General features: G+C 44.0%; 1 protein-coding gene across 6 annotated transcripts in view; it reads right to left on the minus strand.

The window, feature by feature from the left end:
- Positions 1 to 27002, minus strand: part of BRINP1 (BMP/retinoic acid inducible neural specific 1) — a 197073-nt gene that overhangs the window by 35489 nt on the left and 134582 nt on the right. For 4 of the 6 annotated variants that reach the window (XM_086414610.1, XM_086414609.1, XM_086414611.1 and 1 more), the window contains 2 exons: positions 26667 to 26836; positions 23588 to 23693 (listed from right to left, as the gene is read on the minus strand). In XM_086414610.1, the coding sequence (XP_086270736.1) occupies positions 23588 to 23693; positions 26667 to 26836 (276 nt within the window). Of the gene's footprint in view, positions 1 to 3036; positions 3409 to 23587; positions 23694 to 26666; positions 26837 to 27002 lie in introns of those variants that run through there. The other 2 variants (XM_086414612.1, XM_086414613.1) reach the window with 2 other exon arrangements.

Consider the following 27002-nt stretch of genomic DNA (forward strand, 5'->3'; position numbering starts at 1 on the left):
GCGTGATATTAGCACTGAAGCTAGAGCCAGATCCATTAATATACCTTTTCCATTGTGGGAGAAAGCCCTTATTGAAAGCACAAGCTCACTGTTTATTTTTCCTTATTTCCTTCATTTCTTTCCTGTTCCTTTCTTCTAATATTTGTGAACCTTATTTATGAAGCACGATCCTGAGCTAGGCGCTAGGTCTATAAGAGATTAAAAAAAAAAAAGGCATGATCTTTGCCCTTGGGGAGTTTACAATATAATCAGCAGGCACGACATCACACCTCATCACAACACAGCCTTACGGACCCAGGGTAGAGCTGGCCGTATGCGGCAACTGGACAGCTGAGGCAGCGTTAGCATCGCTGGAACAGCAGGGAAACCTTTGTAGAGGAAATGATACGTGGGCTGATTGAAAAGTGAGTCATTATGTAAAAAGGGCTACGAAGCATATTCTAAAGAGACGGGTAGCAAGAACTAACATTTCACATGTCTGGGAGCTGCTGGGAGGGACATGAACTCGGATGGGTGGGCGGGCAGTGCTGGAGGAGAGCAGATTTCAGAAAAGGGCAGATGCCAGAGATGAAAGGTCTTTATCATGTGCTGAGGAGTTTGGACTTTATCCTGTGAATAATGGGATACTTTGGTAGTTTCCCCAGGTAAGAATGACATAAACAGAGTTACATAATTTAACAGGACCACCGTATCATTCACACATACACGCAATGGGATCAGGGGAGATTGGTGTCCAATTCATTTTCTCTCCTTTGCTTAAAAATGAAGAAGGCAAAGCTCACTGAGAGGAAATGGGCCATTCATGGTTATAAGAGGAGTACTCCTGATCGCACTGCATGATCTTTTCTCTATGAAGTACCTGACTAAGCAGAGTCCTGATCCTGAGGACCCGTGAAGGAGAAGGGTTTATCTGGGCAGAAGTACTACTCTTGCACCCAGGAAATGTCAAAAGAGCAGGCCATCGCCGATGGTGCTCCCCAAAAAAAGGACAACTCTGGGCTAAATTAAGTCATTCAAGTACTTTCACCTGGGACATTTCTTTCCCCCTCATTTGGAGCTGCTGACAGGTTTTGCCACCGATGTGTCTTGGGGCAGTGGTTTTACTACCCACTGCGCTCTTCGAATTGAAATGTTCTCCTCATTCATGCTTCACGGACACGCCTAACCCTACTCATCAGGGATCTGCTGAACAGACTCGACATTTCTCTCACTCTCGACTTCACAGTTGTGTCTCTAGATTTTTATCTTTCTCTTGCTTATAAATTATTTAAAAAAAAGTGAAACCCATCATTTCAACCTATCGTCATACGGCAGCTAAAAAAAGGACTATTTTCAGAGGGGACTTGGGAAAAAGAAGATGGTGTCTCCAGCATGCCTTTCTGGCAGAAACCGTAGCACAGGGAAGAGCTGGGCATTGCTAGAGTCAGGCTTCCCCACGACTGCCTCAGTCCTCTCAGGTTAGCTAGCCAACCTGTCAAAGGCTCCACTTTCTCTTCTCTAAAATGGAGATACTGTCAGTACCTCCATCAGAGGGTGACTGAGGGAGCCAAGTGACATAATTCTTGAGAATTGTCTAGAACACTCTCTGATACATAGCCAACAATAAATGTGCTTTATTCTTCTTCTTGATGATGCTGCTGCAGTCATTCCTATGATTAAAGTTTTTTAAAGTTACCACAGAAGCCTCCGGATAAATGAAAGAACAATATAGCTGTGAGTATTTAATCAGAAGGAAAGATACCCAGAACACAGTGTGGAGATATCTGGAGAGCTTCCACAAGAAGTGGGGTTTAGAATTCTGTGCTGTTGAACCAGCACTGATGGGAGGGCTATTGGGAATGGTAGATCCTTTGTCAATACTCACAGAAGGTGTTCTAACAAGCAGGGCTGGGCAGCCGGGGTGACGGTCCACCACAAGGCTATGGGAGCTCCACCCCACGAGCAAAGGGCCCAAACTAGCTTGAGTCACTGCTCACAAGGGCTCCTGTACGGAGGCGTGAGATGCAAATACGGAAAGGCAAAGCAAACTGAATCCAGCAGTAAAGTCCTAGACCAAGTCTCCAGTTCTTTCAGAGTAGGCACTATTGAGTCATTTTATCTGTATCACCGCTTTTTGCTTCCAAAGCAAAATTTATTTTTAGCTGATCCCAATCCCCTATAGGCATGTGAGTCTATGGACTGGGGTTAAGTTTCTGTTGCTTAAAGAAACTCTATAGACTGTACTCTCAGTCCTATTTTTCTAGCTTGCTCATCATTTTCTTTCTCTCTTTTGCAGGGGATAAAATATTCTATTCTTGGTGCTGGCCCAAAAGGAATTGGGGGAGAGCGTTTTTCAAAAATTGCGTCAAATCATTTTTCTGTCTGGCAAGGATACAAAAGCCGGTCTTACCTACCCCATCTAATGCAACGGAAAACAGATGAAGTTTGGGGCTGGGGGGTTTCTGGGAGCAGCTGAAACACAAAACTGGCTGCTCTTTAAAAATGGAAACCCAGAACCTGCCAAGCTGACTCCGAGGCGGAATCTCCTGGGCAAATTTGAAAAGAGAATAATGAAGACATAGCAATTAAAAGGCACTTTTCTGCGAAATGTCATTACTATTTAAAGTTACATAACCATTTCTCCGGCAGCGGAGGTTCACATAGCAGTCACCACCGGAGTCGTCTCCCTGTGACCTGTGTCCAACAAAGAGGCCCATTGCTGGGCGCCTCCTTCATGGGCGCCGGAGTCCTGCCCGCTTCAATGGGAGCTGTAAATAACGTGGAGGGGGATTTGGCCTGGGGATCCGCCGTGTGAAAGATATACAGCTGCCGGCTGGGGTGGCACCTCCTGTCCCCTCAGTTCCCAAAGACAGACACACACACACACGAACAGGGAAACCGAGAAAATGAGAGAGAAAAAAAGGCCACCCTTAATGCCAAGCATATAAATCTGGCCTCACAAAACCCAGGAAGGCAAGAGTTGAAAGTTCCATTTGCACACCAACTCACCCACGCTAAACATATGGAATCTGTTCCCCCCAGTCTCATTATACTTACCAAAAAAACAAAAAAAAATATCTTGTTATACTTTAAAACGGAACACTCGGCTGTTGCAGGGAGCCGACGTGGGAACCCTGGCGGCATCTGCCTGCCCTTTCCCTGATTTCCGCCCCGCAGTCCTCAGCCCCGCCTCCACCGCACCTTCAGCACTCTGGCCTCACGGTATTCTCTGTCCTCTGCGTATTCTCTGTCCTGTGCGTGCAGTCTTCGCGTGCCAAGGCGCCCTGTCTTCCCCATTACACGAGACGTCTCTGCCTCCTTGGCCCCTCCTTCTCCTTTGCTCTGGACGCACCGGGGGCCCCGCCCTTTCGCAACCCCTCCTTGGCGCCGAGCTTGCTCTTTCCACCGTCTCTGCACTTGCCCGTCTCTGTGCCCAGAATGCTCCTCTCCCAGATCTCGGCCTGGCTCCTGCGTCCTGCCATCCGGATGTGCCCAGGCCACCCACGCTCAGATGCCTCTTCTATTTTCTTCACAGAATTAGCTACTGAATGAAATTATTTTATTCTTTTGTCTTCATTTCCTTTCCTTCCCCCCATTAGACAGTGGGCTTCAGGGGGACAGGGGCCTGTCTGTCCATGACAGTCCCTCTGAGCTTAAGTTAAGGCCAAGCCCCAGGGAGGTTTCAGATATTCATTTGTTGAAGAACTGTCCTCTTTCTCATTCCACTTGGAAAAAGAGTTGCCCCTGAGAACTCGGAGGCTGTTAGAGTTGAGGACAAGTCCAGAGCTCTACAGCCACAGTGACAGACTCAGGACTTGACTCTGGGAATTCCGACTGGATTCTGAAACACTGGCGGGTCCTTCCATGTCTCCAGTGGGAAGGGATGCAAACTGAGACAAATGCCTGCCTTGGGGTCCCTAGGGGTGCACAGAGTAGTCTCTGGGAATGTCTTAGCCTCCATGAAACTTAGTTTTCTTGCCTGTGAAGTTAAATTCCCAATAAACACTTCCAGGGCTACTGTGAAGAGTGAATGAGGGGAGACAAGGCATAAACAGCACTTCAGCAACATCTGACTCTTACAGATTAACTATGTCCTCTGACCCCAGATTTCACGTGTTGAAACCCTAACACCCGAGGCTAGGTTTAGATACGGTCAGTAAGGTGGGGCTTCCATGATGGGGTTTGTTGTTTTTATTCAGTTGCTAAATCATGTCCAACTCTTTGAGAGCCCATGGACTGTGAGACGCCAGGCTTCCCTGTCCTTCACTATTTCCCCAAGCTTGCTCAAACTCACGTCCATCAAGTCAGTGATGCCATCCAACCATCTCATCCTCTGTTGTCCCCTTCTCTTCCCACCCTCAATCTTTCCCAGCATCAGGGTCTTTTCCACTGAATCAGCTCTTCACACCAGGTGGCCAAAGTATTGGAGCTTTAGCTTCAGCATCAGACTTTCCGTGAATATTCAGGGCTGATTTCCTTTAGGATGGACTGGTTTGATCTCCATGTGGTACAAGGGACTCTGAAGAGTCTTTGCTCTTATAGGAAGAGGAAGAGACAGGAAGTCACTCTCTCTCCTTCTCTCTCTCCCTGGGCTCCCCCTCCTTCCCTCTGTGAGCACACTGTAAGGAAAGGCCATGTGAGCAAACACTGAGAAGGCAGCTAAGAGCCAGGAATGTTTCTTCACCAGACACTGAAACTGCTGGCACCTTGACCTTAGACTTTCCAGCCTCTAGAATGGCAGGAAATACTGTCTCTTGTTCAGACCACCCAATCTATGGTATTTTGGTATAGCAGCCTGAGCAGACCAAGACACCAATTGACAGAATTAAGTGCTCAGTAAATGTTAGATTCTTCCATTTGCACCCTACTGGAACATAACCCATTATCTGGACCACACTTGAGCCCTTCTTGGAAAAATCCTTCTTAAACAGCCGTATTTGGGCTAGTAGGAAAAGGCCAAATGGGCATTTTGTCTTAATAGCACTATAGTATTTATTGTAGGTCTTTATTATTATCACTCCATTGTTTGTACTTCAGTGCTCCTTCCTTCCTTCCTCCCTTCCTTCCTTCCTCCCCTCTCCCTGACATCTGTCCTTCTTTCCATTTTTCCTCTCTTCTCTCCCCACATATTGCTTAAGCCCTACTATGTGGTAGGCACCGTGCTGTGGATACCAGGGCAAATAAGGCAAACCTTCCTTGCCCTCACTGACCTCACAGTTTAGGAGGGAGACAGATCTGTAAACAAGCTGCTTGGATGCAATGAGCCCAGGGCTCTGCCAGAAGCACAAGGGTGCTTGGAGAACGCACAGGAAGAACACCTAGCCCAGCCTCAAGCAGGGGTAGTCAAAGGCACTCTCCCAGAGAAGTGGCATTTAGGCTGAGACCCAGTGGATCAACAGGGGTCAAGGGATGGGAGATCCACAAGAAGAGTGGTCTAGAAAGTGGAAACACCATGTGCAAAGGCGTTAGGCAATATCACTCCTTCCAGCTAAGGACCGGTTTAGCCATCGCCTTTCTATCTGATTAAGGTTCCTCTTTTTTTCAGTTGTTCGATTTTTCCAAATTCTTTAGAGAAGAAAACAATGACTCTGATGCCTCAGAAGAGACCAGAACTCTGAAGGGAAGAATGACATGGGGCAGAGATCTGTCAGCTCACTAGAGGAACAGCACTTCATACAGCAACAGAGGTCAAGGATCCTTGTCATTACAGGCTGGGAGTAAACCTGAGATTCAGAAAAAGAAGAGAAGGCCCTCTGCGTGGCTGCATTTCAACCACTGCTGGGGCGCTGGAGTAACAGAGCGTTCAGGGAAACCTTGCACCAGATCCCTGGAGATCTTCAGTTGCCAACACTGCTGTGTAAAGCCGGCACCTAGATCAGGGGCAGTGCTCAGCGAGCTGGGAAACATTTCATGTCTGGAATAGAGGACCCTATCAACAAAAACCGAGGTGCTCCTGAGATTGGAGATTTTCGGCCTGCCTTCATTTCTGATTCTCTTTTGTTGCCAGGAACTCTGAGCCTCCTTCTCCTTCCTTCAATGAGAAGTACCTGAAGAACTGCTGGAGGAGACTTTCCTCCTTTCTAAAGACACAGAGGGGCTACGTGGATATTCAAAACTAAAGCTTGGAATCCAAGAGACAAAGGCTTTAGCTGATGACTCAAACAGAGAGAGCAGCATGATGTCTGGTTAAGTAGTGTTTAATAAATATATTTCAAATATTAAATAAGTCAGGCATCTATTACAGAGATGAAGGAAAATAAGCCTGGACACAGTAATTATGGGTGATTTTGTGATGTGGGCAGAATCCTGAAAAACAAGCCTGATCTTAACAGATAAGGAAGGGCAACCCCAGTGCTCCATGGAGAGGGCACACCTTGAGCAGAGATGGGTCAGTGTGGGCATACCTTGGGTCCATCTAAGTCTTGTTCAAGGCAAGGGCTCTATATCTTTCTGTTTTTTCCTCAGCTTTGTTGTATTTTATTCTATATCCTAATTGCCTAAGATAGTAATATTTTTGATGAATTTGCTCTTTTCTGACCTATTTCACTAAATATTAAATGACACTCTCTTATGGGGCTAAGAGGAAGAGCGAAACATACAGGTTCTATTTTGGTTGAGATTAAATATTTTCCTATCTCGTTCTTGCATCAGAATGTGGCCCCCTGTAGATATCTCAGAGCCCTGCAGGGGCCCCAGCTGGTGTCTTGTGCCTGCTAAGTTCTGCTTGTCAAATTCTGTCCATTTCTCAAAAACACGAGGTAAGGAGAACGACAACAAGGACTCTACCTTTTGCAAAAAGTCAGCCTGACCCCCTTCCTGTGAAAGCCCAGGGATTTCAGACGGGCAGATAAAGGACTTTATGGCTTCGGCAGTCATTCTGAACCCCAGTGTAATGAAGGCATGCAGGTCAATTACCCATCTGTTTGTGTTTCTATTGCTGTGAATTACAGTATCCATCGCTGACAGCTCATTGGAGTGGAATGGAAATAAGACGATAATTCACCAGGTGAAACTGTGCAGAAAGGGCGAAAAGGCTATGATCTCATTCAGAAGTTCAGCCTTGTCTCCGTGACCGGTCATCCACGCTCTGGGAAATGAAGAAAGGCAGCTACCTGGGGGGGAAGTGGGTGGGTCTGGCTCCCCCTTCCGGATAGAGTGCCCTTTTGTTTTCTCAGGTATCCTTATCTATCCTGCAGGATCTTAAGGAGAAGACTTGGAACCCTCGGAGGAAAGATACAGGTAAGCAAAATTTCACACAGTAAAATGAACACCTTTTGTTAACTGTCAGAAGTTTTGAGGGATGAAACAGCTTGCCTTAGTAGGTAGAGGGCTTCTCGTCATTGGAAATACAGAAGCAGAATCTGAAAGCTGACACTGTAGGGATGCTCCAAAAACCCATTCATGCATATTCAGTGCCCCTCCCTGAAGTGTCCTCCTTTGGGAAAAATTATACACCCCCACCTCTGAGTGGCTCAGATGGTAAGGAGTCTGCCCACAAAGCAGGAGACCCGGGTTTGATCCTGGGATTGGGAAGATCCCCTGGAGAAGGGAATGGCAACCCACTCCAGTATTCTTGCCTGGAGAATTCCACAGAGGAGCCTGGAAGGCTACAGTTCATGGGGTCCCAAAGAGTTGGATACAACTGAGTGACTTTCACATTCACCCTCTGAACTCAGATAGGTTCCCACAGCATGTTTTGGCTAATGAAATGTATAAGTGATACGTGCAACTTCCAAAATGAAGCTACAAGAACCAACATATGGGCCCCTCAGTTTCTCTTGGCCCATCACCACCGCAACAGCCATGTTCCATCTAGAGCACACCACTGCTCTCCATACAGAGGTCTTCATTCTGTGAAGCAGAATCACACCTGACTTGTGACAATGATGCAGAATCAGTAAGAAATGACTACTCACATTTGCCAACCACTGGGATTCAGGGATTGTTTGTTAGCACAACATAACCTAGCATATACTGACAGATACAGGAATCGGCAAACAGGGGCCATGAGCCTATTTTCACAAATTAACTTTATTGGAACGCAACCACACAGACGGAAGTATCATTTACCTGCTTTCACATCACAACAGAGGAGTCGAATAAGTTGCATCAGAGACTGCGTGTGACCCACAAAGCCTAAAATATTTACCATCTGGCTCTTTACAGAAGACATCTGCCAGCCCCTGTACTAGTTGATCATTATGATTTTCTGAACCTTGATTTTCTATGAGTCTATTCTGTGCTGGTCTTATTTCAATTATTAAGCAAAGATCGATTAGGCATATATTATGTGCTGGGCCCTTTTAGGTGCTGGAGAAAAGGTTAGAAGCAAAATCTGTGCTCTCTCAGAACTTACCTTTCAGTGGGAGAGATAATCAGGGGAGAATTTAAACTGACAAAAAGGACTGGGGGCAGGGAGACTTCTAAATGACAATTTTAACTTGGAAAAAGAGAATATGGTCTAAACTATGAAATCATCAATGATAAGGAGGCAGACATACCTTTTTTTTCCCTCCAACATACTTTTAAAATTCAGTTTCATAAAATTGCAACATGAAGATACCCTTGAAACTGAAGAAGAGGTTGAATCAATTTAAATCTAAGCTTCTTCACAGAATTCATGATGAAACCCAAACTACACCTCACAGACTCTGTCACCTGATCCCTGGATCAGCTGGTGTCCACAGAGTCTTTTATCCCCTGTCTCTCTCTTTTTTGAGACATCCTGTACCACCACCACCTCTGCTACCAGAATGCAAGTTCTCTCTGTCCAAATTTTGGCTCCAGCTCTTATTAACAGTGTGACCTTGGGAAGTTAAGATAAAGAGGCTTAACTTCTCCGATTCTCAGTTTTCTCATTAAAGTTCATGTGTAGGGTTGGTGTGAAAGTTAAATGAATAATTTTATACCTTGATTGTGGCAGTATCTTGATTACATGATTGGATATATTTGTCATATTCATAGAACTGTTCATCTCAAAATGGTGAATTTTTCTGGATGTAAATTTTATCTCAATGAATTAGAAAACAAAATCAATTGTGTAATCCATGTGAAACTCATAGCGTTAATGTGAGTGAGTGAGTGAAAGTCACTCAGTCGTGTCTGACTCTTTGCGACCCCATGGACTGTACAGTCCATGGAATTCTCCAGGACAGAATCCTGGAGTGGGTAGCCTTTCCCTTCTCCAGGGGATCTTCCCAACCCAGGGATGGAGCCCAGGTCTCCCGCACTGCAGGTGGATTCTCAACCAGCTGAGCCACCAGGGAGCCCCATAGCATTAATACATGACAGTTATTTCAAGTGATGTTGGTTTCTGTGCTCACCCGGTTTTCCAGTGCTTTCCCTGGAAGCCCTTGGCAATCCAGGTGCTCCTCTGTAGACAACCAAAAGCACCTTGCATGTACCTCAAATGCTAATAGAACAAGTATTGCATCATATTTTGTATGTTTATGTTCATCTTCCTCCTGGTCTGTGAGCTCCTCCTTGAATGCCAGGGGTAATACGTCATTCATCTCCCACCTCCTTGTCATCTGGCACATGAGGGGGTACCCAGGAAATAATTTTGAACAAAGGTGAATTTAGAGAAAATGTGCTTGAGAGAGGGTTGTGGGTCTCTGTTCTGGGCTTAGTACATCTCACCTCTCTAGAGCTCTTCCTCATGAGCAGGGCCTGTGCTGTCTTTCCTGACATCATAGCTTGAAACCTGAAGCTATTTTAACTTCAGCTCAATATTGTTAAGAAACATCTGAGTGAAAAAATTCACAAATTGAAAAAAAAAAACCTTCTAAGATAACAATGATGCTAAAAGACTTGGCCACTAAACTCAGCACATATTTTGTTTGGGATCCATTGTTACAAATTATGATTCTTGAGAACTACGACTGGTTTCTATGTCTTTGCATTCTTTCCACGATATCAAATACAAAACTAGATCACAGTGCGTGTGCAAAAATAAAGCTGCTCAATTCTGCCACGCTTAGAAAAGTCCTTTCACTCACCACTTTATTGAGGCAGACAATGTACTAGATACTAGAGATACAGAAAGTTAATAAGACGGTTTTGAACTCAAGGGGCCCCAGTTGGGTAGGAGAACTAAATTCTTAAATGTAAAATTAAAATAAAATATACACCCATTTCAGCAGAAGGAATAAAGAAAAGCCTTCTACATTTGTAAGAGCAGAGGAAAAGTTATTTTGGACAGGATTTAACCCAAATGATATTATATTAATAGTCCAGCATTTGCCAAGTTGTATGACCCAGAATCATAGACCTGCACATGTAACCAAGATCAAATACATTCAGGAGACTTTGTGTATTCAATCCAGCTCTTGAGGTCCATAATGCACATCAGCCCAGTTAAGGCACCGGGAAGCCAAGCCGTAAGGAAGTGTGGTTTGCGTTGCTTAAGCCAGCATTTCAGTACCACTGAGCTTTGGTTAAGTTTCTGTTTCACAACAAAGAGCCCCAAAATCCCAGTGGTTTACAACCACAAAAGGTTTATTTCTTGCTCATGTTTCATGTTGGCTGGGCTTTGGCTCTGTGTCAGATGTCTTCTTCTTCAGACCAAAGCTGAAGGAGTGGCCTCTCTCAGGTATATATGCCATTCTCAGAGGGAAAAGGGTAAAAGCCAAACCAGGCAGTGTCTCCTAAAATGAAGCGTGCGTTATATTCCACTGGCCAAAGCAAGTCATATGGCCAAGTCCAATGTCAACTAAGTGAGGTGTATATGTCTCCTACAGGACAACACTGCCTGTCACATGGTAATGCGTTAGTGTGTATAATAATCCTCTCAGGGGAAGAGAACAATGGAGTCAGGCAATCCACCACAAAATAAACCTATTTTTGTACCAAGGCTTTGGTACAAAATTTAAATTTTTTAAAATTTAATTGCTGTATGATCCAGCAATTGCACTCTTAAGGTATATATTCAAAAAAACTGCACACAGGTATTCAAATTAAAACTTGAACATGTTGTTCACAGGAGCAATATTGATCAAAAGGCAGAGAAACCCTAAATATCCATCAACATATGAATGAACAAACAAAATGTGGGTGTGGATATCCACGCAGTAGAATATTAACTCAGTCATAGAATGAAGTGCTGTTTCATGCCACAACATGGATGAGCCTTGAAAACATTTCGCTACATGAACGATACCAGACACACACACACACACAGATTATATGATTCCAATCATCTGAAATGTTCAGGGCAGGCAAATCCATAGAGACAGAAATGCGATTAGTAGTTGCCAGGAACTGGAGGGAGTGAAGAGCTGAGAGGACAGTTTAATGGATACAGAATTTCCACATGGGATGGTGAGAAAGTTCTGGAACTAGTAAGGGATGGTAGTTGCACAACACTGTGAATAGGCTTAATGCCACTGAACTGTGTACTTTTAAATGCCTACAGCATTAAACTTTGTTATGTATATTTCATCACAATTTAAAAAAACTAAGATTCAAAGCAAATTGATTTGATAGTTCACATAAATTTAAATCAGTAAATATATATTGGGCATACACTATATAAGTAAGAGCACACATCAAGTAAGTAAAAACTGAATAATGAGCAAATTTAAAAGGATATGGATTCTACTTTCAGGGATCAGGGCAATTTAGTAGCAAATATGAACAATTGTGCACATAACAAAAGGTAGAATGTACCCAGAATACAGTGAAATGCATTGAAAGAGCTATATTTGCAGTGCCAAAGGAGAGCTTAATTCTGCCTGAGATAAATTCTGACAGGTAAGAACAAAAGATAAAATAAAAAATAAAATAAAAATACACGGGGACCTTGTTTAAAGAGAGTCAATATATTAATTTCCATGGGTGATTCAGGTTTTGGCCACCCTGATGCCTGATTTCTGTACAATCAATGAGATCAGTGAGGAATCGAGTGAGACGTGGTGGTTGAAGTAGATCAAATAGTCTCATTGATCACTGATCAGTCCAGGATTTCTGTGCTGCACACTTGGCCACAAGTTTATTGAAAGGCAGAGCCTCACATGACCACACACCAAAAGATGAACCCTCTAATAGGCCTTCCCTCAACACAGCTTCCAGTGCTCTTGCCTGGAGAATCCCAGGGATGGGGGAGCCTGGTGGGCTGCCCTCTATGGGGTCGCACAGAGTCGGACAGGACTGAAGCGACTTAGCAGCAGCAGCAGCAGCAACACAGCTTGGAGAAGGGAATGACAACCACTCCAGTATTCTTGCCTGGAGAATTCCATGGACAGAGGAGTTTGGTGGCCTACAGTCCATGTGGTTGTAAAGAGTCAGACACGACTGAGCGCCTAACACACACACAATACAGCTAATACTCCATCAGCATACCCAGCTCTTTCTATACAGATCTGAGTATTGAGTCACCACTTTATTTCAGGTTTCCCCTGGTCAGAGGCAGCCCTTTTTATCATCATCTACACCTGGAATGTTGCAAGGCTCTCACAATCGTCTGTTCTAAAGGTATTTTGATCTTTTATGGTTCTGGATTCTTTTGAGAGTATGAGAATAGCTATGGAAATGGCACGCCTACGCACATCCACAAGTTGGCAAGTAATTTTAGGAAAATCACAGACTTTCAAAAGTCAACAGCAGAACCTATCGGCACATAGAAAGGGCTACAGAACTACCAGCTCCAATAAAAACCATGATTATGTTATTCATTTCAGGTTGAGACACGACGCAGTACGTACTTACAGAGCACTGCCACTGAGTGGACATGGGCTCAAATTCCTGCTCTGCTGACTACAAGACAGTTAATTAACTTCTGTGAGCCTCAATTCTCAAAATTGGAAAATGGATTGTGTTGAGGTTTCCACGATAGATTGATATAAAGGAATGAACTCTATACCTGGCATGTGAGAATTATCCAGGAAATCGTCTATTACTTTATATCAACCCCCTTCGTTTTAGGTCAGATGCTTTCCATATATGTGTTAAGTATTAAGTCACTCGGTCATGTCCCGACTCTTTGTGAACCCCATGGACTGCAGCCTGCCAGGCTCCTCTGTCCATGGAATTCTCCAGGCAATATTACTGGAGTGGGTTGCCCTTTCCTTCACCAGGGGATCTTCTCAACCCAGGGATCAAACTTGGGTCTCCTGCATTGCAGGCAGATTTTTTACTGTCTGAACTTTTTATATATTTTCCAAATAAATGTAGGATCATGGCTCTGAGACAGGAGTATTTTCATTCCAATTTTGTGCAGATTCAGTTTAGTTCAGTCATGTCCAACTCTTTGCAACCCCATGGACTGCAGCATACTAGGCTTCCCTGTCCACCAACTCCCAGAGTTTGCTCGAACTTCTGTCCATCAAGTCCGTGATGCCATCCAACCATCTCATCCTATGTTGTCCCCTTCTCCTCCTGCCTTCAGTCTTTCCCAGCATCAGGATCTTTTCCAATGAGTCAGTTCTTTGCATCAGGTGGCCAAAGTATTGGAGCTTCAGCATCAGTCTAATTTTGCAGATTAGAAGACCAGAAGAAGCTCAGAGACTTAATTAACTAGTTCAAGGACTTATAACTATCACATTTGCTCTCAGATCCTCCCATTCTGGGCTCCTCTGGTGGCTCAGTGGTAAAGGATCCACCTGCCAATGCAGGAGACACAGGATAGATCCCTGGGTCGGGAAGATCCCCTAGAGGAGGAAATGGCAACCCACTCCAGTATTCTTACTGGGAAAATCCCACGGACGGAGGAGCCTGATGGGCTCCAGTTCATGGGGTCACAAAGAGTTGGACATGACTGAGCAACTGCTTATGCCTGCCTCCCTATTCTACTTGTGTTCTGATTCAGTCTTTAATTGGCATCTTCAATCTACTTCCTAAGAGGAACTCCACTTTTTCTCACAAGGCAGAGAACACAGTGCTCCTAGGCTCATAAAGGAAAACCAATATTTGGACTCAAGCAGTTGGGTGGCAGTCAGCAATCCCATTTGTCATGAAGGCGCTGTTCTTTTGTCCAACAGGCTTTTACAGACAGAGCCGAGGGAAGGCGGAAATTTGGATCCCCATCAGTGCCTCCTAGACCCCTGCTAATCAACAAGAAGGCCCTTAGTCACGAGCCATTGCCTGCAACCCCGGGCTAATTCTTAATGAGGTTTCAGCCCAAAGCTGCTGACTAGAGCCGGTGCTGGTAGCAATCGCTCGGCGTTCCCTCTGGGGTCACAAGGCCGCCGGGGGCCATGGGGCTTCATGAAAGAAAGACGGAATCACCTTCCTTCCTCGCTTCCTCTACCACTGCAGCTGTGCAGGGATTTAGTCCCATTCTCTCCACACACAGAATGTGCTGTGCGGACTCAAAGCTCCCTGAGAAAAGCTATCTTGGCACCCAGGCAGCCGGGAGCCAGAAGCTGGGGGGTGGGGGCCTTGGGAAAGTGACTTTACCTTGGGAGGCCTCAGTTTCTTCATCTGTGTAATGGGGTAACATAATCCCTAGCTCTCAGTTGGTGGGAGAGATAAACAGGCTCATGGGTATAAGCACGATGCCTGAGAAGGTGTAACAGCTCAAAATAATGTTGATTTTAAACAGCTCCACATGCTCTGTCCCTCTCTTTCTCCTACTTGATGCAAGAGGCCTTGAAAATCATCTCTGCTCTGTTTATGATGCAAAGGAGGAACCGCTGAAGAAAGGGGTCTTCTGCACTCCTCTTGCCTTGGCGCCTCCTCTCACCCCTCCCTCTCCTCCTCGACTCCGCCTCTTCTTCACCCCCCTGCTCCTCTTCCCTTTTCTTCTCTGCCCTTCCCCGTCCCCCTCCTCCACCCTTCACTTCCTCATCCTTCACCTGCTCTCGCCTCCCTTTCTTCCCACGCCGGTTTCCCTTCCTCTTTCTCTCCTTTCCCCCAGCCTCCTGGTCCTCTGCCTTCTCCGGTCACTGTTACACCAATACTATACCAACTTCCAGTTCAGCAAATAGATATTATATGAGTCCCAATGGCCACAGCACTATATTTAATATAATGAAACACAAAGTTGGCAAAATCCCTTCCTTAAAGAAACCTATGATTAAATTTAATAAGAAAGGTAAAACCTAAATGAAATGAACATGTTGCAAGATGAAGTTTAAAAAAAAAAAAAAGCCATACAAGGGGTCTTAAAAGAGGCTTCTGGGGAGAGGTGGCATTTGGGAGAGTAAAGGCGCGTGGCTCTCACCTGAAAGGTAGAACAGCCACAGCGCAGAAAAGGCACGTGCCCTCTGAAGAATGCTCTCCGTGCAGGAAGGGAGGCTCCTGGCACAGAGGAGGTCTCAGGACATCGTCCTTTCAGGTTGAACTGGATCCGGCATGATGTGCAAAGAGAATCATAAGAATTCAGAGCAAATGGAGCTCACTATGGGCTGGGTGATTCATTCAATTATTCATCAATTATTTATAAATTCATTTAACATGTATCTTCCATGTATGTACACTGTTTATGAGCCAGATTGTATATATCATGCTAGAGACAGAGATGGCCCTTAGCAATGAGGAACTTATACTCCAACTAGGGAGCCAGATTAATAATATCACGTGACAGATCGAAGAGAAGAAGGTGTACAGGGTGTCTAACAGCCTGAGCAGGTGCAGGAAGAGGAGCTTTCCGAGGAGAAGCGGAAGTCCAGGAACTGGAGAAATGATGTACAAAGGTGCAAAGTAATAAAAACAATAACAAAAAAGATGCCTATAGTAAAATGTAAGAAATTCCACAGGCCTGGAGTAAGGATGCGGGTATGTACTGGATGGTGGAATATGACAAAGCCAAGAAAACAGGCGCAAGTTTGATTCTCACCAGCCTGACGCCCAGGTATCTCAGAGACTGGGAAGGGTTTTAAGCAGAGAAGTAACAGCATTTGATTTGGTGCTAGGAAGAGCATACTGGCTGCTTAGATGGGGATGGGTCAGCAGAAGTGATCAGAATCAAGAAAACTGGCTTGACAATCATTGCGATGAGCCAGGGAAGAGAGAAATGGTGATGGGAGGAGGTGAGCCAAGACAAGGTAAAGAAGGAAGGATTCCTGATGAGAGGATGGACATTTGTGTTGGGTGTGGAAAGATGGACTGAACTCAATGAACGAGAGAAGAGCCGTCATTTAGGGCATGAACAGATTCCGAGGGCATCAGTGATAGGCGATAGAGACTGCTCTGGAAGGAGCTGAGCTTTCAAGAAGATACAGGGAAAGAATGGAAGGGAAAGGAGGAGGAGGAAGAAGGAGGGAAGAACAAAGGAGGAGGCGGGAGAGAAATAATCCAAGATCAGTAAGTGATCTTAAGATCTGAAAGTGATTTCCTAAAGGAAATCAGTCCTGAATATTCATTGGAAGGACTGATGCTGAAGCTGAAACTCCAATACTCTACTGATGTGAAGAGCTGATTCATTAGAAAAGATCCCGATGCTGGGAAACATTGAAGGCAGGAGGAGAAGGGGACAACAGAGGATGAGATGGTTGGATGGCATCACTGACTCGATGGACATGAGTTTCAGCAAGCTCCAGGAGTTGGTGATGGACAGGGAAGCCTGGTGTGCTGCAGTCCATAGGGTCACATAGAGTCGGACACGACTGAGCGGCTGAACTGAACTGAAAATCTGACCTTTTAACAGGTCAATGAAAAGTGACCGGGAGTAAAGTTGAAGAAACTGGCCCTGTTACCACAACTGTGAACTGGACCCACCTTTGGGTCCATATGTTCTTTTTCCCTTTACCCTGTACGAACTTGCAGGAGGTCTTATCTAAGGTAAATAATTCCAGTCATATACAAGATCCTATTCACTCTTCCCTGCTCAACCATGACCCCAATGGAGCAAAATCCCTCTTGCTCACAGAATCAAGGTTTCCTTCTCTGAAGATAACTCCCCGACAACATATCAGAGTTTTGTTGCTTCTATATTAAAAAAGAAGAAAAGCTCAGGGACCCCACGTCACCTGCTACTGTACCATTTACTGTGAGGTTCCTCTGGAGTTTGCTAAAGCCCTGCCCTCACTTCCTCTCTTCTTATTTTCTCCTGAAGTCACTCTACTCAGGCTTCCACTCCCATAACTCTACCGAAGCATTGTTGTCAGGGTCACCCATGCCTTCCACGCTGCTAACCCCGCTACTCTCTTCTCATGTCCATCTTCCCCATCCCATCAGCAGCAACTGACACAATTGACAATGAGCTCTCCACCTGATTTCCAGGATGCCACATTCTCTTGGCTCTCTTCCCATCACTGCCTCCACTCTGCTCCTCAGCCAGTTCTTAGCTTCCTTTCCTTGTTCCTCATTATGATGCCATTATCCCAACTCATAAATATTAAATTCCCCATGGCTCAATCACTGGGCTCCTTCTTTTCTCTATCTATACTCTCTCTCAAGGTGATCTTATCCAATCTCACATCATTAGCTATCATCCGTATGCTAATTTACATCACTGTCTTCTCCCCTGACTTTCCACGTGTCCACTCAACATAGACATATCAGACTTCTCAAACCTAGGTTCAGACCCAATTCCTCACGGCCTTCGACAGTATTCCCCATAGCAGTAAGGGAATCCGATCACTGCAGCTGCTCGGGCAAAACTCCGGGAACATCCTCTGTCTCTCTCTCTCTCATAAGTGTTTCTTAAGTCCACTGCCGAAGAATGTCAGCACCACTCGAATTAAAAGTATGTCCACAATTCAGTCACTTCTTACAACCCTCACAGTCACCATCGGTGGCCCAGGCTGTCATTCTTCTCTCAGCTTAATAAATATGATGGCCTTCCAGCTGGGTTCCTTGTATGTGATCTTGCCCTCTACAAGTCTCTTCTACAGAACAGTCATAGTAATTCACATAAAACGGAAGTCAGGTCCAGTTATCCCACTGCCCATATTTGCACTGGCTTCTCATTTCATTCAGAGTAAAATCTAAAGCCTGTTCCACGGTCTACAAATTTCTAGATGACCTATTCCCTCACTATCCCTCTGACTGTAAAGAAAATATATTTCTCTGTTTACTTGTTTAGTGTCTGCTCCCCCAACACCCACACACTCAATGTAAACTCCAAAATGACTGAGAGTTAGCTTATTCAGGGCTCTGTATCCTGTTCTTAAAACAATGTCTGATGTATAGCTGACACTCAATAAATATTACTAAATGAGTAAGTGAATGTGTGAATGAATACATTTCTGAATTATCCCTAGATTTCAGCAAACTATTTTTTCTGCATCCCTTTCCACGTCAGTGAGCTATGGAGGCAGAGGTCTGTTCTCTGTACATCCATCTCACCAGATGGATACTCAATTCAATTACACGACAATGTCGGTAAAACACTCAATGGGCTTCTTGGAGAGAGAAGGATAAAAATGAGAAGTTATCATTATGCCATTAGCATTATTACAAGTAGCTCGGTGGTTGCTGCTTTGACTACTAATAGCCTCTTTTCATTTCCATGATACTTTCTTTTTCGAGTCTCCATCTCCAAACTTCCTTTTTTATTTTTTTTTAATTTTTCTATTTCTCTCCGCCTTTGCCTTGTTCTGTGAACCTTTTATGAAACACCACAAAGTGAAGGTCATTCGAGTGCCATTCGTATCATCCTCCATCTACCCTAATAAACCTGCAGAATCTGCCCCCAACCCTCATGCAGAGGCATCAGGAGGGGACCAGAGGAATGCCGAGCCACCCATTTTAAGAGGGAGAAACTCTAAAGTCAGGCTGTTGGGGTTAAAATTCTGGCTCAGTCGCTTATTAAGAAACCTCTCTTCAGTCCCAGTTTCCTTACCTACAAATTGGGAATGTTATTTACCTATGCCTCCCTTATAAATGCTATGAGCATTAAAAATGTAATAAATCCCATTATATACAACAAATACAAGTTAAATAAAAAGAAACACACAAATATAAGTATAGTAAAAATAAACTAACACAGCTCCTGGCACACAAGGACATGCTTAATAAGCAACGTCTGTTATTTCTGGTTCTTCAACTCGCAAGACCATGCAGCTTCCCTTTAGGCTGGGCTGGACCACCTCCTGCTCTTTTATGTCTCCATTTTATTCATGTTTTCTTTTTGCAGAGGATGTCAAAATAGAGCACATTATTAAAAAGCTTAATAGCTGCATATTTTATACACAGAAATGTATACATATAAGTCATGTGTGTACAGCTGTATCGATTTTCACAAAGTAAACACATCCATGTGTGGCCATCGTGATCAAAACCTTACCAAGACCTCCAGAAACCTCTCTCATCTCTCTCCAGTCACTCCCCTGTTCCTCCTCTGCAAAGGAATCCTGAAACAGTGTATGTGTCTGACTGTTTCTGACCAGTGGGAAGAGCAGAATCATAAGAGCGTCTCCTCTTTCCTATCTGGCTTCTTTAACTCTGTGTTGTTGTTGTTTTTTAATATTTACTTATTCGGGTCTTGCTTGTGGCACATGGGATCTTTCGTTGTGCAGCGTGGGCTTCTCTCTAGTTGTGGAACTAGGGCTTAGTTGGTCTGCAAGACGTAGGATTTTAGTTCCCCGACCAGGGATTGAATCTGCGTTGCCTGCTGATTCTTAACCACTGGACCACCAGGGAAGTCTCGCCTTATTCAGTGCTGCGGTCATGAGATTCTTCCATACTGCCGCACAGAACGGCAGTTTAGGGACCCCTCCAGCGGTGCAGTGCTTACGAATCTGTCTTTCAACGGTCATGAGATTCTTCCATACTGCCGCACAGAACGGCAGTTTAGGGACCCCTCCAGCGGTGCAGTGCTTAAGAACCTGTCTTTCAACGCATGGGTTCAAACCCTGGTTGGGGAGCTAAGGTCTCCGATGTCGCGGGGCAACTAAGCCCATGCACTGCAACGACTGAGCCCGCGTCCCACCACCTGAGAAAGCCCGGACGCTGCAATGAAGACCCAGAGCAGCTAGACATAAAACACGAATCATGGTTTATTCTTTCTCATTTCTGTACTGTAGCTCGTCATGTGACTGTATGACAAATTATCCATTTTCTTGTTGATGGGGGTTTGGGGGCTATTTCCATTTAGGAGACTGCTTTGAACAAAGCCAGTGAACATTCATGATTTTTGGTGAACATATGTAATAATTCTTTTGGGCATATTCCTAGGAGTTGTAACTGTTGGGTCATGGGGTCAAGGCATATTGAGTTCTTAGTGGAAGCTGCCAAGAAGAGCTTTCCAAAGTAATTTGGAAAATTTATTCTTCTGGAAGCAATGCGTGTACACACCCACCATTCCACATCATCAGTCCTAGATATTGTCAGTTTTTTCCAACTGAGCCAGACTGACTGCTGTGTTATGACACTGAACAGTTTTATTCTACATTTTCTGAGGACAAGTAAAGTTATTCACTTTTTCAAATATCTGTTTGCCATTTTGATATTCTTGTTTGTGAAGTGCCTGTTCATGTCTTTGCATCCCTCTTCTTGTCTTTCTGGATTGTCTGCCTGTTACTTACTGGTTTCAGAGGTTGTTTACATATTTTGTGTGCTTCCTTGGTAGCTCAGTTGGTAAAATAATCCACCTGTAAGGCAGGAGGCCCAGGTTCGATCCTGGGGTGTACACATTTTACACATCAGTTCTGGGTCAGATACATTTATCATCGATATTGCCCTCCACTCTGTAACTTGAATTTTCCTTCTATGAATGGCATCTTCTAATGAACAGAAATTAATTTTAATGTAGTCCAGTTTATCAACCTTTTTCTTTCACTTGCTGCTTTCTGTATGCTACTGAATAAATATCAGTTCAGCTCAGTTCAGTCGCTCAGTTGTGTTCGAGTCTTTGCGACCCTGTGAATCGCAGCACGCCAGGCCTCCCTGTCCATCACCAACTCCCGGAGTTCACCCAAACTCATGTGCATCAAGTCGGTGATGCCATCCAGCCATCTCATCCTCTGTCGTCCCCTTCTCTTCCTGCCCCCAATCCCTCCCAGCATCAGAGTCTTTTCCAATGAGTCAACTCTTCGCATGAGGTGGCCTAAGTACTGGAGTTTCAGCTTTAGCATCAGTCTTTCCAATGAACACCCAGGACTGGTCTCCTTTAGGACGGACTGGTCGGATGTTCTTGCAGTCCAAGTATAAATATCAGCCTACCTCTAAATCAAGAGATACTCTTCTGTGTTACAGTAAGAAGCTTCTCTCTGTTCTACTCTCCACCAGGTGAGTATTTTTCTCCTTTCTATGACTCCTCTACCTAGGCAGATAGAACGAATTACCCTTTTATTTTCCTGAATCTCCATAATAATGTGCATTACTTTTGCTATCTCTATTATATGACACACTACCTTGAATCATATGTATTTTCCTGTCCATCAGCTCTATCTTATCCTTTCACTCCAGTCACTCAAATATTTAAATCTTTCATGTTCTTTTCACTAAATCCTGGTCATGATGCCTCCTAAGTAACTCCAAATTGGTCTATTTCACTCCATCTCAACTGCTACCTCCTAAATTTGTGGCATTTCGTCTTGAATACTGCAGCAGTTCTTAACTAACTGGTCACCAACCTCTAATCTACTCTTTTTAATTAATTGACCACACAGTAGCCAGATCAATCTTTCCAAACATTAATCTCTTCCTGCTATTTTGTTTTTTAAAACCCTTTCATGGTTCCTACTACTGTCAAATTAATGCTCACTTCATTTAAGTGCTTAGTGACTGAGCACTTTGGACGACTGAGGCTTATACTACAGGTGCCTACTGAGGACAGGAATTCAAAATCACATGTGAATGTGAATATTTAGAATGCAAAATGTTAGGGACTTAGAAGGCCAGAGAGCCCTGGATCTTAAACTTCCTTAGCTTCAAGGTAAATCAGTTTCTAAATGTCCCTAAGATCTTAATAACTGCCTGGCAACATCTTGCTCATCCCATCTAAATTTACTCCAGATATAACTCACAGGCCTCTCTGCCTCCTTCGTGCACAGCAGGGTGATCAGACGCAGATCGGAGCCGCCCTTCCTGGATTCAAACCCTGCTCTCACTCCACAAGTTCACTGTAGGCATTTGGGAACTAACGCTGGAAATCTTGGCACCCCCGAGGTTGGTTGGTCTTTCTTACTCATTTCTTATCAGGCATGACCAAACCCATCTGTCTACTCTTTTCTCTAATAAAGAGGGATAGGATTATTCTTCATGTATTTGAGGTTTTGTTTTCTCGGCTTTTGTTTTAACACTAGACCGTTCTCTTGACCTGAATTTCCCTGATGGATTTTCATTCACTGCTCCCAAGTGACACTGCCAAGCTCACCCCGTACAGCTTTCCAACCATCTTCCATAACAGGAGCATGAATCAAAGAGTTGCCAAGGAACCGGAATATAAAAGTCATATTAGGCTCTGCTTAGCTCGATCTGCCAATCTCAACCCAACTTTCCTCCCACTGACATTCAGAATCACCTTTATCATATACCTTTCTAGAAGGTCACATTCTTAGCTCGCTCAAAGTATATGCCATTTTTTTTTCTGACTATAAAGTTAATACATGATCATTGTAGAAAAGTTAGAAAAGGAATTGGAAGCCTAAAATAAATCACCTCTAACCTAATCATACAGAAGTAACCTCTTAACATCTCGGCATAATTCCTTGCAATTTTATTTTTCCTTATCTTTTTACATTAAGTTCATACCATTCCTTCAATCAAAATCATCCATTTTAAATTAACATCATACCAAATCATTTTCACATATCTTGAAAATTCTTTACAAACAACATTTTAGCACCTGCCTAATATTATGTGATATGGATGCTACATAATTCATTTAGTCTCCTCAGGTAAAAAGATGAGATCTTTACACTGTTTTTTTCTTTGCTATTATTATTTTTTTTGCTGTTTTAAAACAGCACTATCTATACTTAAGAGTCTTATCATTCCCCCCCCCTACAATCTCCCCTTCTCTTCATGATGAATTAATCAGGATAAAATGACTGTTTTAAAACATGTTTCCTTCAAGGTCTTGAGTATATACGGACCTTACATACAATAGATAATGAACAAATACAAATATATACTTCAACAAACTAATCCTTAGAATTATTGCAATTTCACTAGCAATGCCTAAGAGTGTTTGTTTTGCTCTGTTCTAGCCAGCACTGAATGTTCTCATCTGCAAACTCTGCTAAAAGTACACTCGCCTACACAAACACATATATATGCATGAGTGTGCTAAAGACCACAAATGATTAACAAAGGAGAAAGAAGATTCCACGGAACCCCCAAATTCTATAAAGTGTCCTATAGTTCTTTGAATTCAAATAACATCTGCCAAAATACATTGAGAATCAAACACAATAATGTGGGAAATTCAGATGCTATGATATGAAACTTTAATATATATTAGATCTGGAACATCTATAAATAACACTGTTTAGACATTTTCATCAAAATAATCAGATAAAGCTCACATTTCCATACTTTATCTCTGAAAACTAATTAATAACCATGAATTTAATGTCCCATATATGTTAAAATTTTTAAAAAGACATCATATCATAACTGTCTTGATTTCCACATTTTTAGCTTTCATTGGTCTCTCTCTGCCTTTCATCTTCTTCTTCCTTCTCCCTCCCTTCTGGCCTCCTGGTACTCTCCCATCCCTCCTCCGGCAGGCTGCTCCCTCCTCCCCTCTCAGCTCCCATCACTTTCACTGACATCCTACCTTGAAGGTGCAGTTTGCTCTCGGTGCTCTGCAGAAGGACGGAACTCACAGAGTCCAGATTGTCGTAGCTGTTACAGCCCAGGGGCCCAGTGCGTGTCTCTGTGACCTGAGTGGACAGTGAGGGCGACAGGTGTGAGACAGATGCCCTTGGCTGAGACGGATCCTGCAGAGTCGGCCCCCAGCAGCGAAGCAGCAGCAGGGAGAGTCTGTGACTGCGCCTGTGACCACTCCCCGAGCCCCTTGCCTGTGCCGAGGACCAGCGCTGACTGGCGCCAAGCAGACAGGCTAGCGGGGCAATGTAGCACAGACGGGAACCAGATGCCCAGGTTCTATCCTTGGTTCTCAAGCCACCGAGCCACTGTATTATATGAACTAATAACAAGTGGAAACACTACAGGGTATTTGGAAACCATGGGCTCTGGAAATCGGAGGGTCAGTGTTAAATCCTGGCTGGGCCATTGATTTGCTGTGTGACCACAGGCAGGCACTTCTTTAGGTTCCTGAAAGCTGAAGCTAATAAATCCTTCCCACAAAGGTTGTGAGACTAAACCTGATGGGCGGAAGTGCCTGACACGTGGCGTATGTTTGATAATAGACATCTCATTACCAAGAGCCTTATAAATTGCAGTGTGCATTATGGATGAGTACGTATGCATTGTCATTAGGCAAGAACAATAAACTCATTCCCATTTTCACAGAAAAATTAGCAAAGAGCACAATCAGCTCCACTGCAGAATGAACGCCCCTGTCCTCTGGCGGTGTGTTTCTAAAACACTGTCTGAGAATAACCGAGGTGGTGGACATTAGGGCGAACAGCTATTCTAAAAGATAACCTTGAAATATGATGGTTTCGTATGTAAAGTGGCTTCTTCATCTCTTCGGTCTTTATTTGCCATTATTTCACACAATCGTTGGTGGGCTTGTTTTGGGGTTTGCATCCTACTGCTAAGACACAGCGCTGACTGCTATAGAGAAGGAGGATTCTAGCAATGCCAGCAATGCCAGCTCCGCCTCTGTCCAGCAGCAGAGCTTTGGGTCAGTAACTCCCTTTTATAAGCCTCAATTTCCCTATCTCTACAATATCAACTCTAACAGTAAAGGGATCATGTTTTTGAAGTGTTCAGCACTTAGGAAACAGTACATAAATAGAAGGTTATTAGGCTTTGCTTTTAAAAAGTAATTTATCCTTTTGTGTGTATAGAATAATAGCATGGTTATTGTTGAAAGACTTTCAAAACTACCAATTCATCTTGCTATAGAGATACTCAGGAAGAGGAAAACGACTCAAGAAGGCAAAACTTCCCCACCTGGGTCGGCTGCTCATCTTAGACAAAGCTGGCAGGGAGGCCCATTCTAACCAGCAGGGTCTTGAAGTAGCCTCAAGAAATGGCTAGAAAAACCTGAGTCCCAGATTGAATGTCGAGGGTGGAGCTGTTGCAAGAATGGTTTCTTGAGCGGCCTCTGTCTAATTTCTCTGAGAAACTCCTCCTAAAGAGGCAGACTGCACTTCCAGGATGCACAAGAGAGGATTATCTCCCAACAGAGCTTCAATATCTCAATTCTGAATCCCATCCCGGGGGGAGGGAGCCATTTGGTGATAATGAAAACCAGGCCTTTGCTTTGCTCCTCTGAGTCGGATGGCTTCATAAAGCCCCAGCTCTCTGTGCCGAGTTCTCTAACAACATAATCCCCCCGATATAGGCGATTCTTCTCGGATAAGCTGGCTCTTTGTTTGTCGATCTGATTTATTTCTCTCCCTCCTCAGCAAGGCTCTCCCACCCACGTTTCTTCTCTTCCCTTGGTCAATTTCTGACTCATCTGCCTGACTCCTACCAACACTCCCCTGCCACCCGCCCACCATTCACACGCACACTATCCTGAGAGGTACCTTTTAATGTCTTGATAGAAGACTAAAAACAACCACCACCTAACACTAAGTCTGCATTTTATTCAGAAGAAACCAGACTGGAGAATGAGAGGTAAAAAATGCAGGTATAATCTGGTTTAAGAGAACTTGAGATGCAAAAAAATCTTCACGGAAACCCTCCAAAGAGCTAATCCTTTTTATCAAAAATGCCCTCCTTCATTCTCTTTATAAAGGTAATCCTTGAATTTCTTATATTGAAAGTGAAGTATTTAAGTACCTATGCTCTAAGGCAGTGAGCTGAAACTTTACAGCTGCTCTTTCCAATACAGCTATTTAAATTTAACTAAATAAAAAAAAATCCTTACAAATATAGTTTGTAAGTAGCCACATGTCATGAGCTCCATAACCCCATATGTCTAGTGGCTCCTGTCTTGGCCAGCACACATTCAGAGCTGTTCCATCACCTTGGAAGGGTCTACAGCGCTGGGTGATGAGCATGGGTCAGCATGTGACAGGCTGGCTGTTTTTATAAATAAACTTTTACTGGAATACAACTATGATCTTTTTTTTATACATTGTCTATGGCTGATTTTGTTCTACAGAAGCATAGATGAGTTGTAGGAACAGGGATCATATGACCTGCAAATCTTGAAATATTTATTATTGGCTCTTGACAAAAAATATTCCTGACCCTGGTGTAGAGAGTAGAGTTCTAATCCCTGTTACCGAACTGGCTAGGTGTGTAACCCTGAGCAAAAGTCTTCAACTTTTGGACCTCAGTGTTCATATCTATAAAATGGGGAGAGGGAGATGAAAAACACAGGAGTTAACCAATTACTGGCTTAGGCATAATCTGACTTCTGTGAACTCTATGACCTTGTGAAAATGAATTACCCAGTGTAGCCTCAGTTTCTTCACCTAAAAAGGGCACCTGGAAATCATTGACACAGAACTTGAAGACTGAAAGAGAGTACTATGGATAATTATGCCTCATGACCACAGCCAGGGCTGCCCCAGGAAATCAGTATGTGTGGTCTTAATGACAATGCTCAGGGTATTATACGGCATTGGACAACCTCAGTCAGAGTGGCTGGACAGGGGCACTGCTAGCTCCATAGGAAATGAGGAAGCTAGGAATTTCATCTGCCCATCGACTCAGACCACTTTAGCGCAGTGCTGCTGTCTTAAGAACCTGCCACCCTCAAGCTGTACCTTGATTGCTCCAGTTGATATCTGGATCTCATGGAGCCTCCTCATGGTGCCATCGCGGTCAACAAAGTAGGATGATGCAAGCTGGTGTAGAGCTTCAACACTTTGTGTGGCATTCCCTGACTTTCTGTCCAGGCGACTTTTGTCCATGTACATGGTCAAGGCCTCCTCCCCTGCAGGGAAAAGTAGAGAAGTCAGGCAGGCTGTTGAACTCCGTGAGGGGTAGAGATGCTTCAGGACTTCAAAGCAGAGAACAGCTTTGAACCTCTAATTTTGCCCAGATTTCCTACTGCCTCTGAAAATTAAGAGCACAGTACAAGCAAGACAGTCCAGAGGTGG

This window comes from Bos grunniens, chromosome 8 (genome assembly GCF_055505025.1).
Source record: "Bos grunniens cultivar Pamir isolate PY7600 chromosome 8, Bosgru_T2T1.0, whole genome shotgun sequence".
Taxonomy (NCBI): Eukaryota; Metazoa; Chordata; class Mammalia; order Artiodactyla; family Bovidae; genus Bos; species Bos grunniens.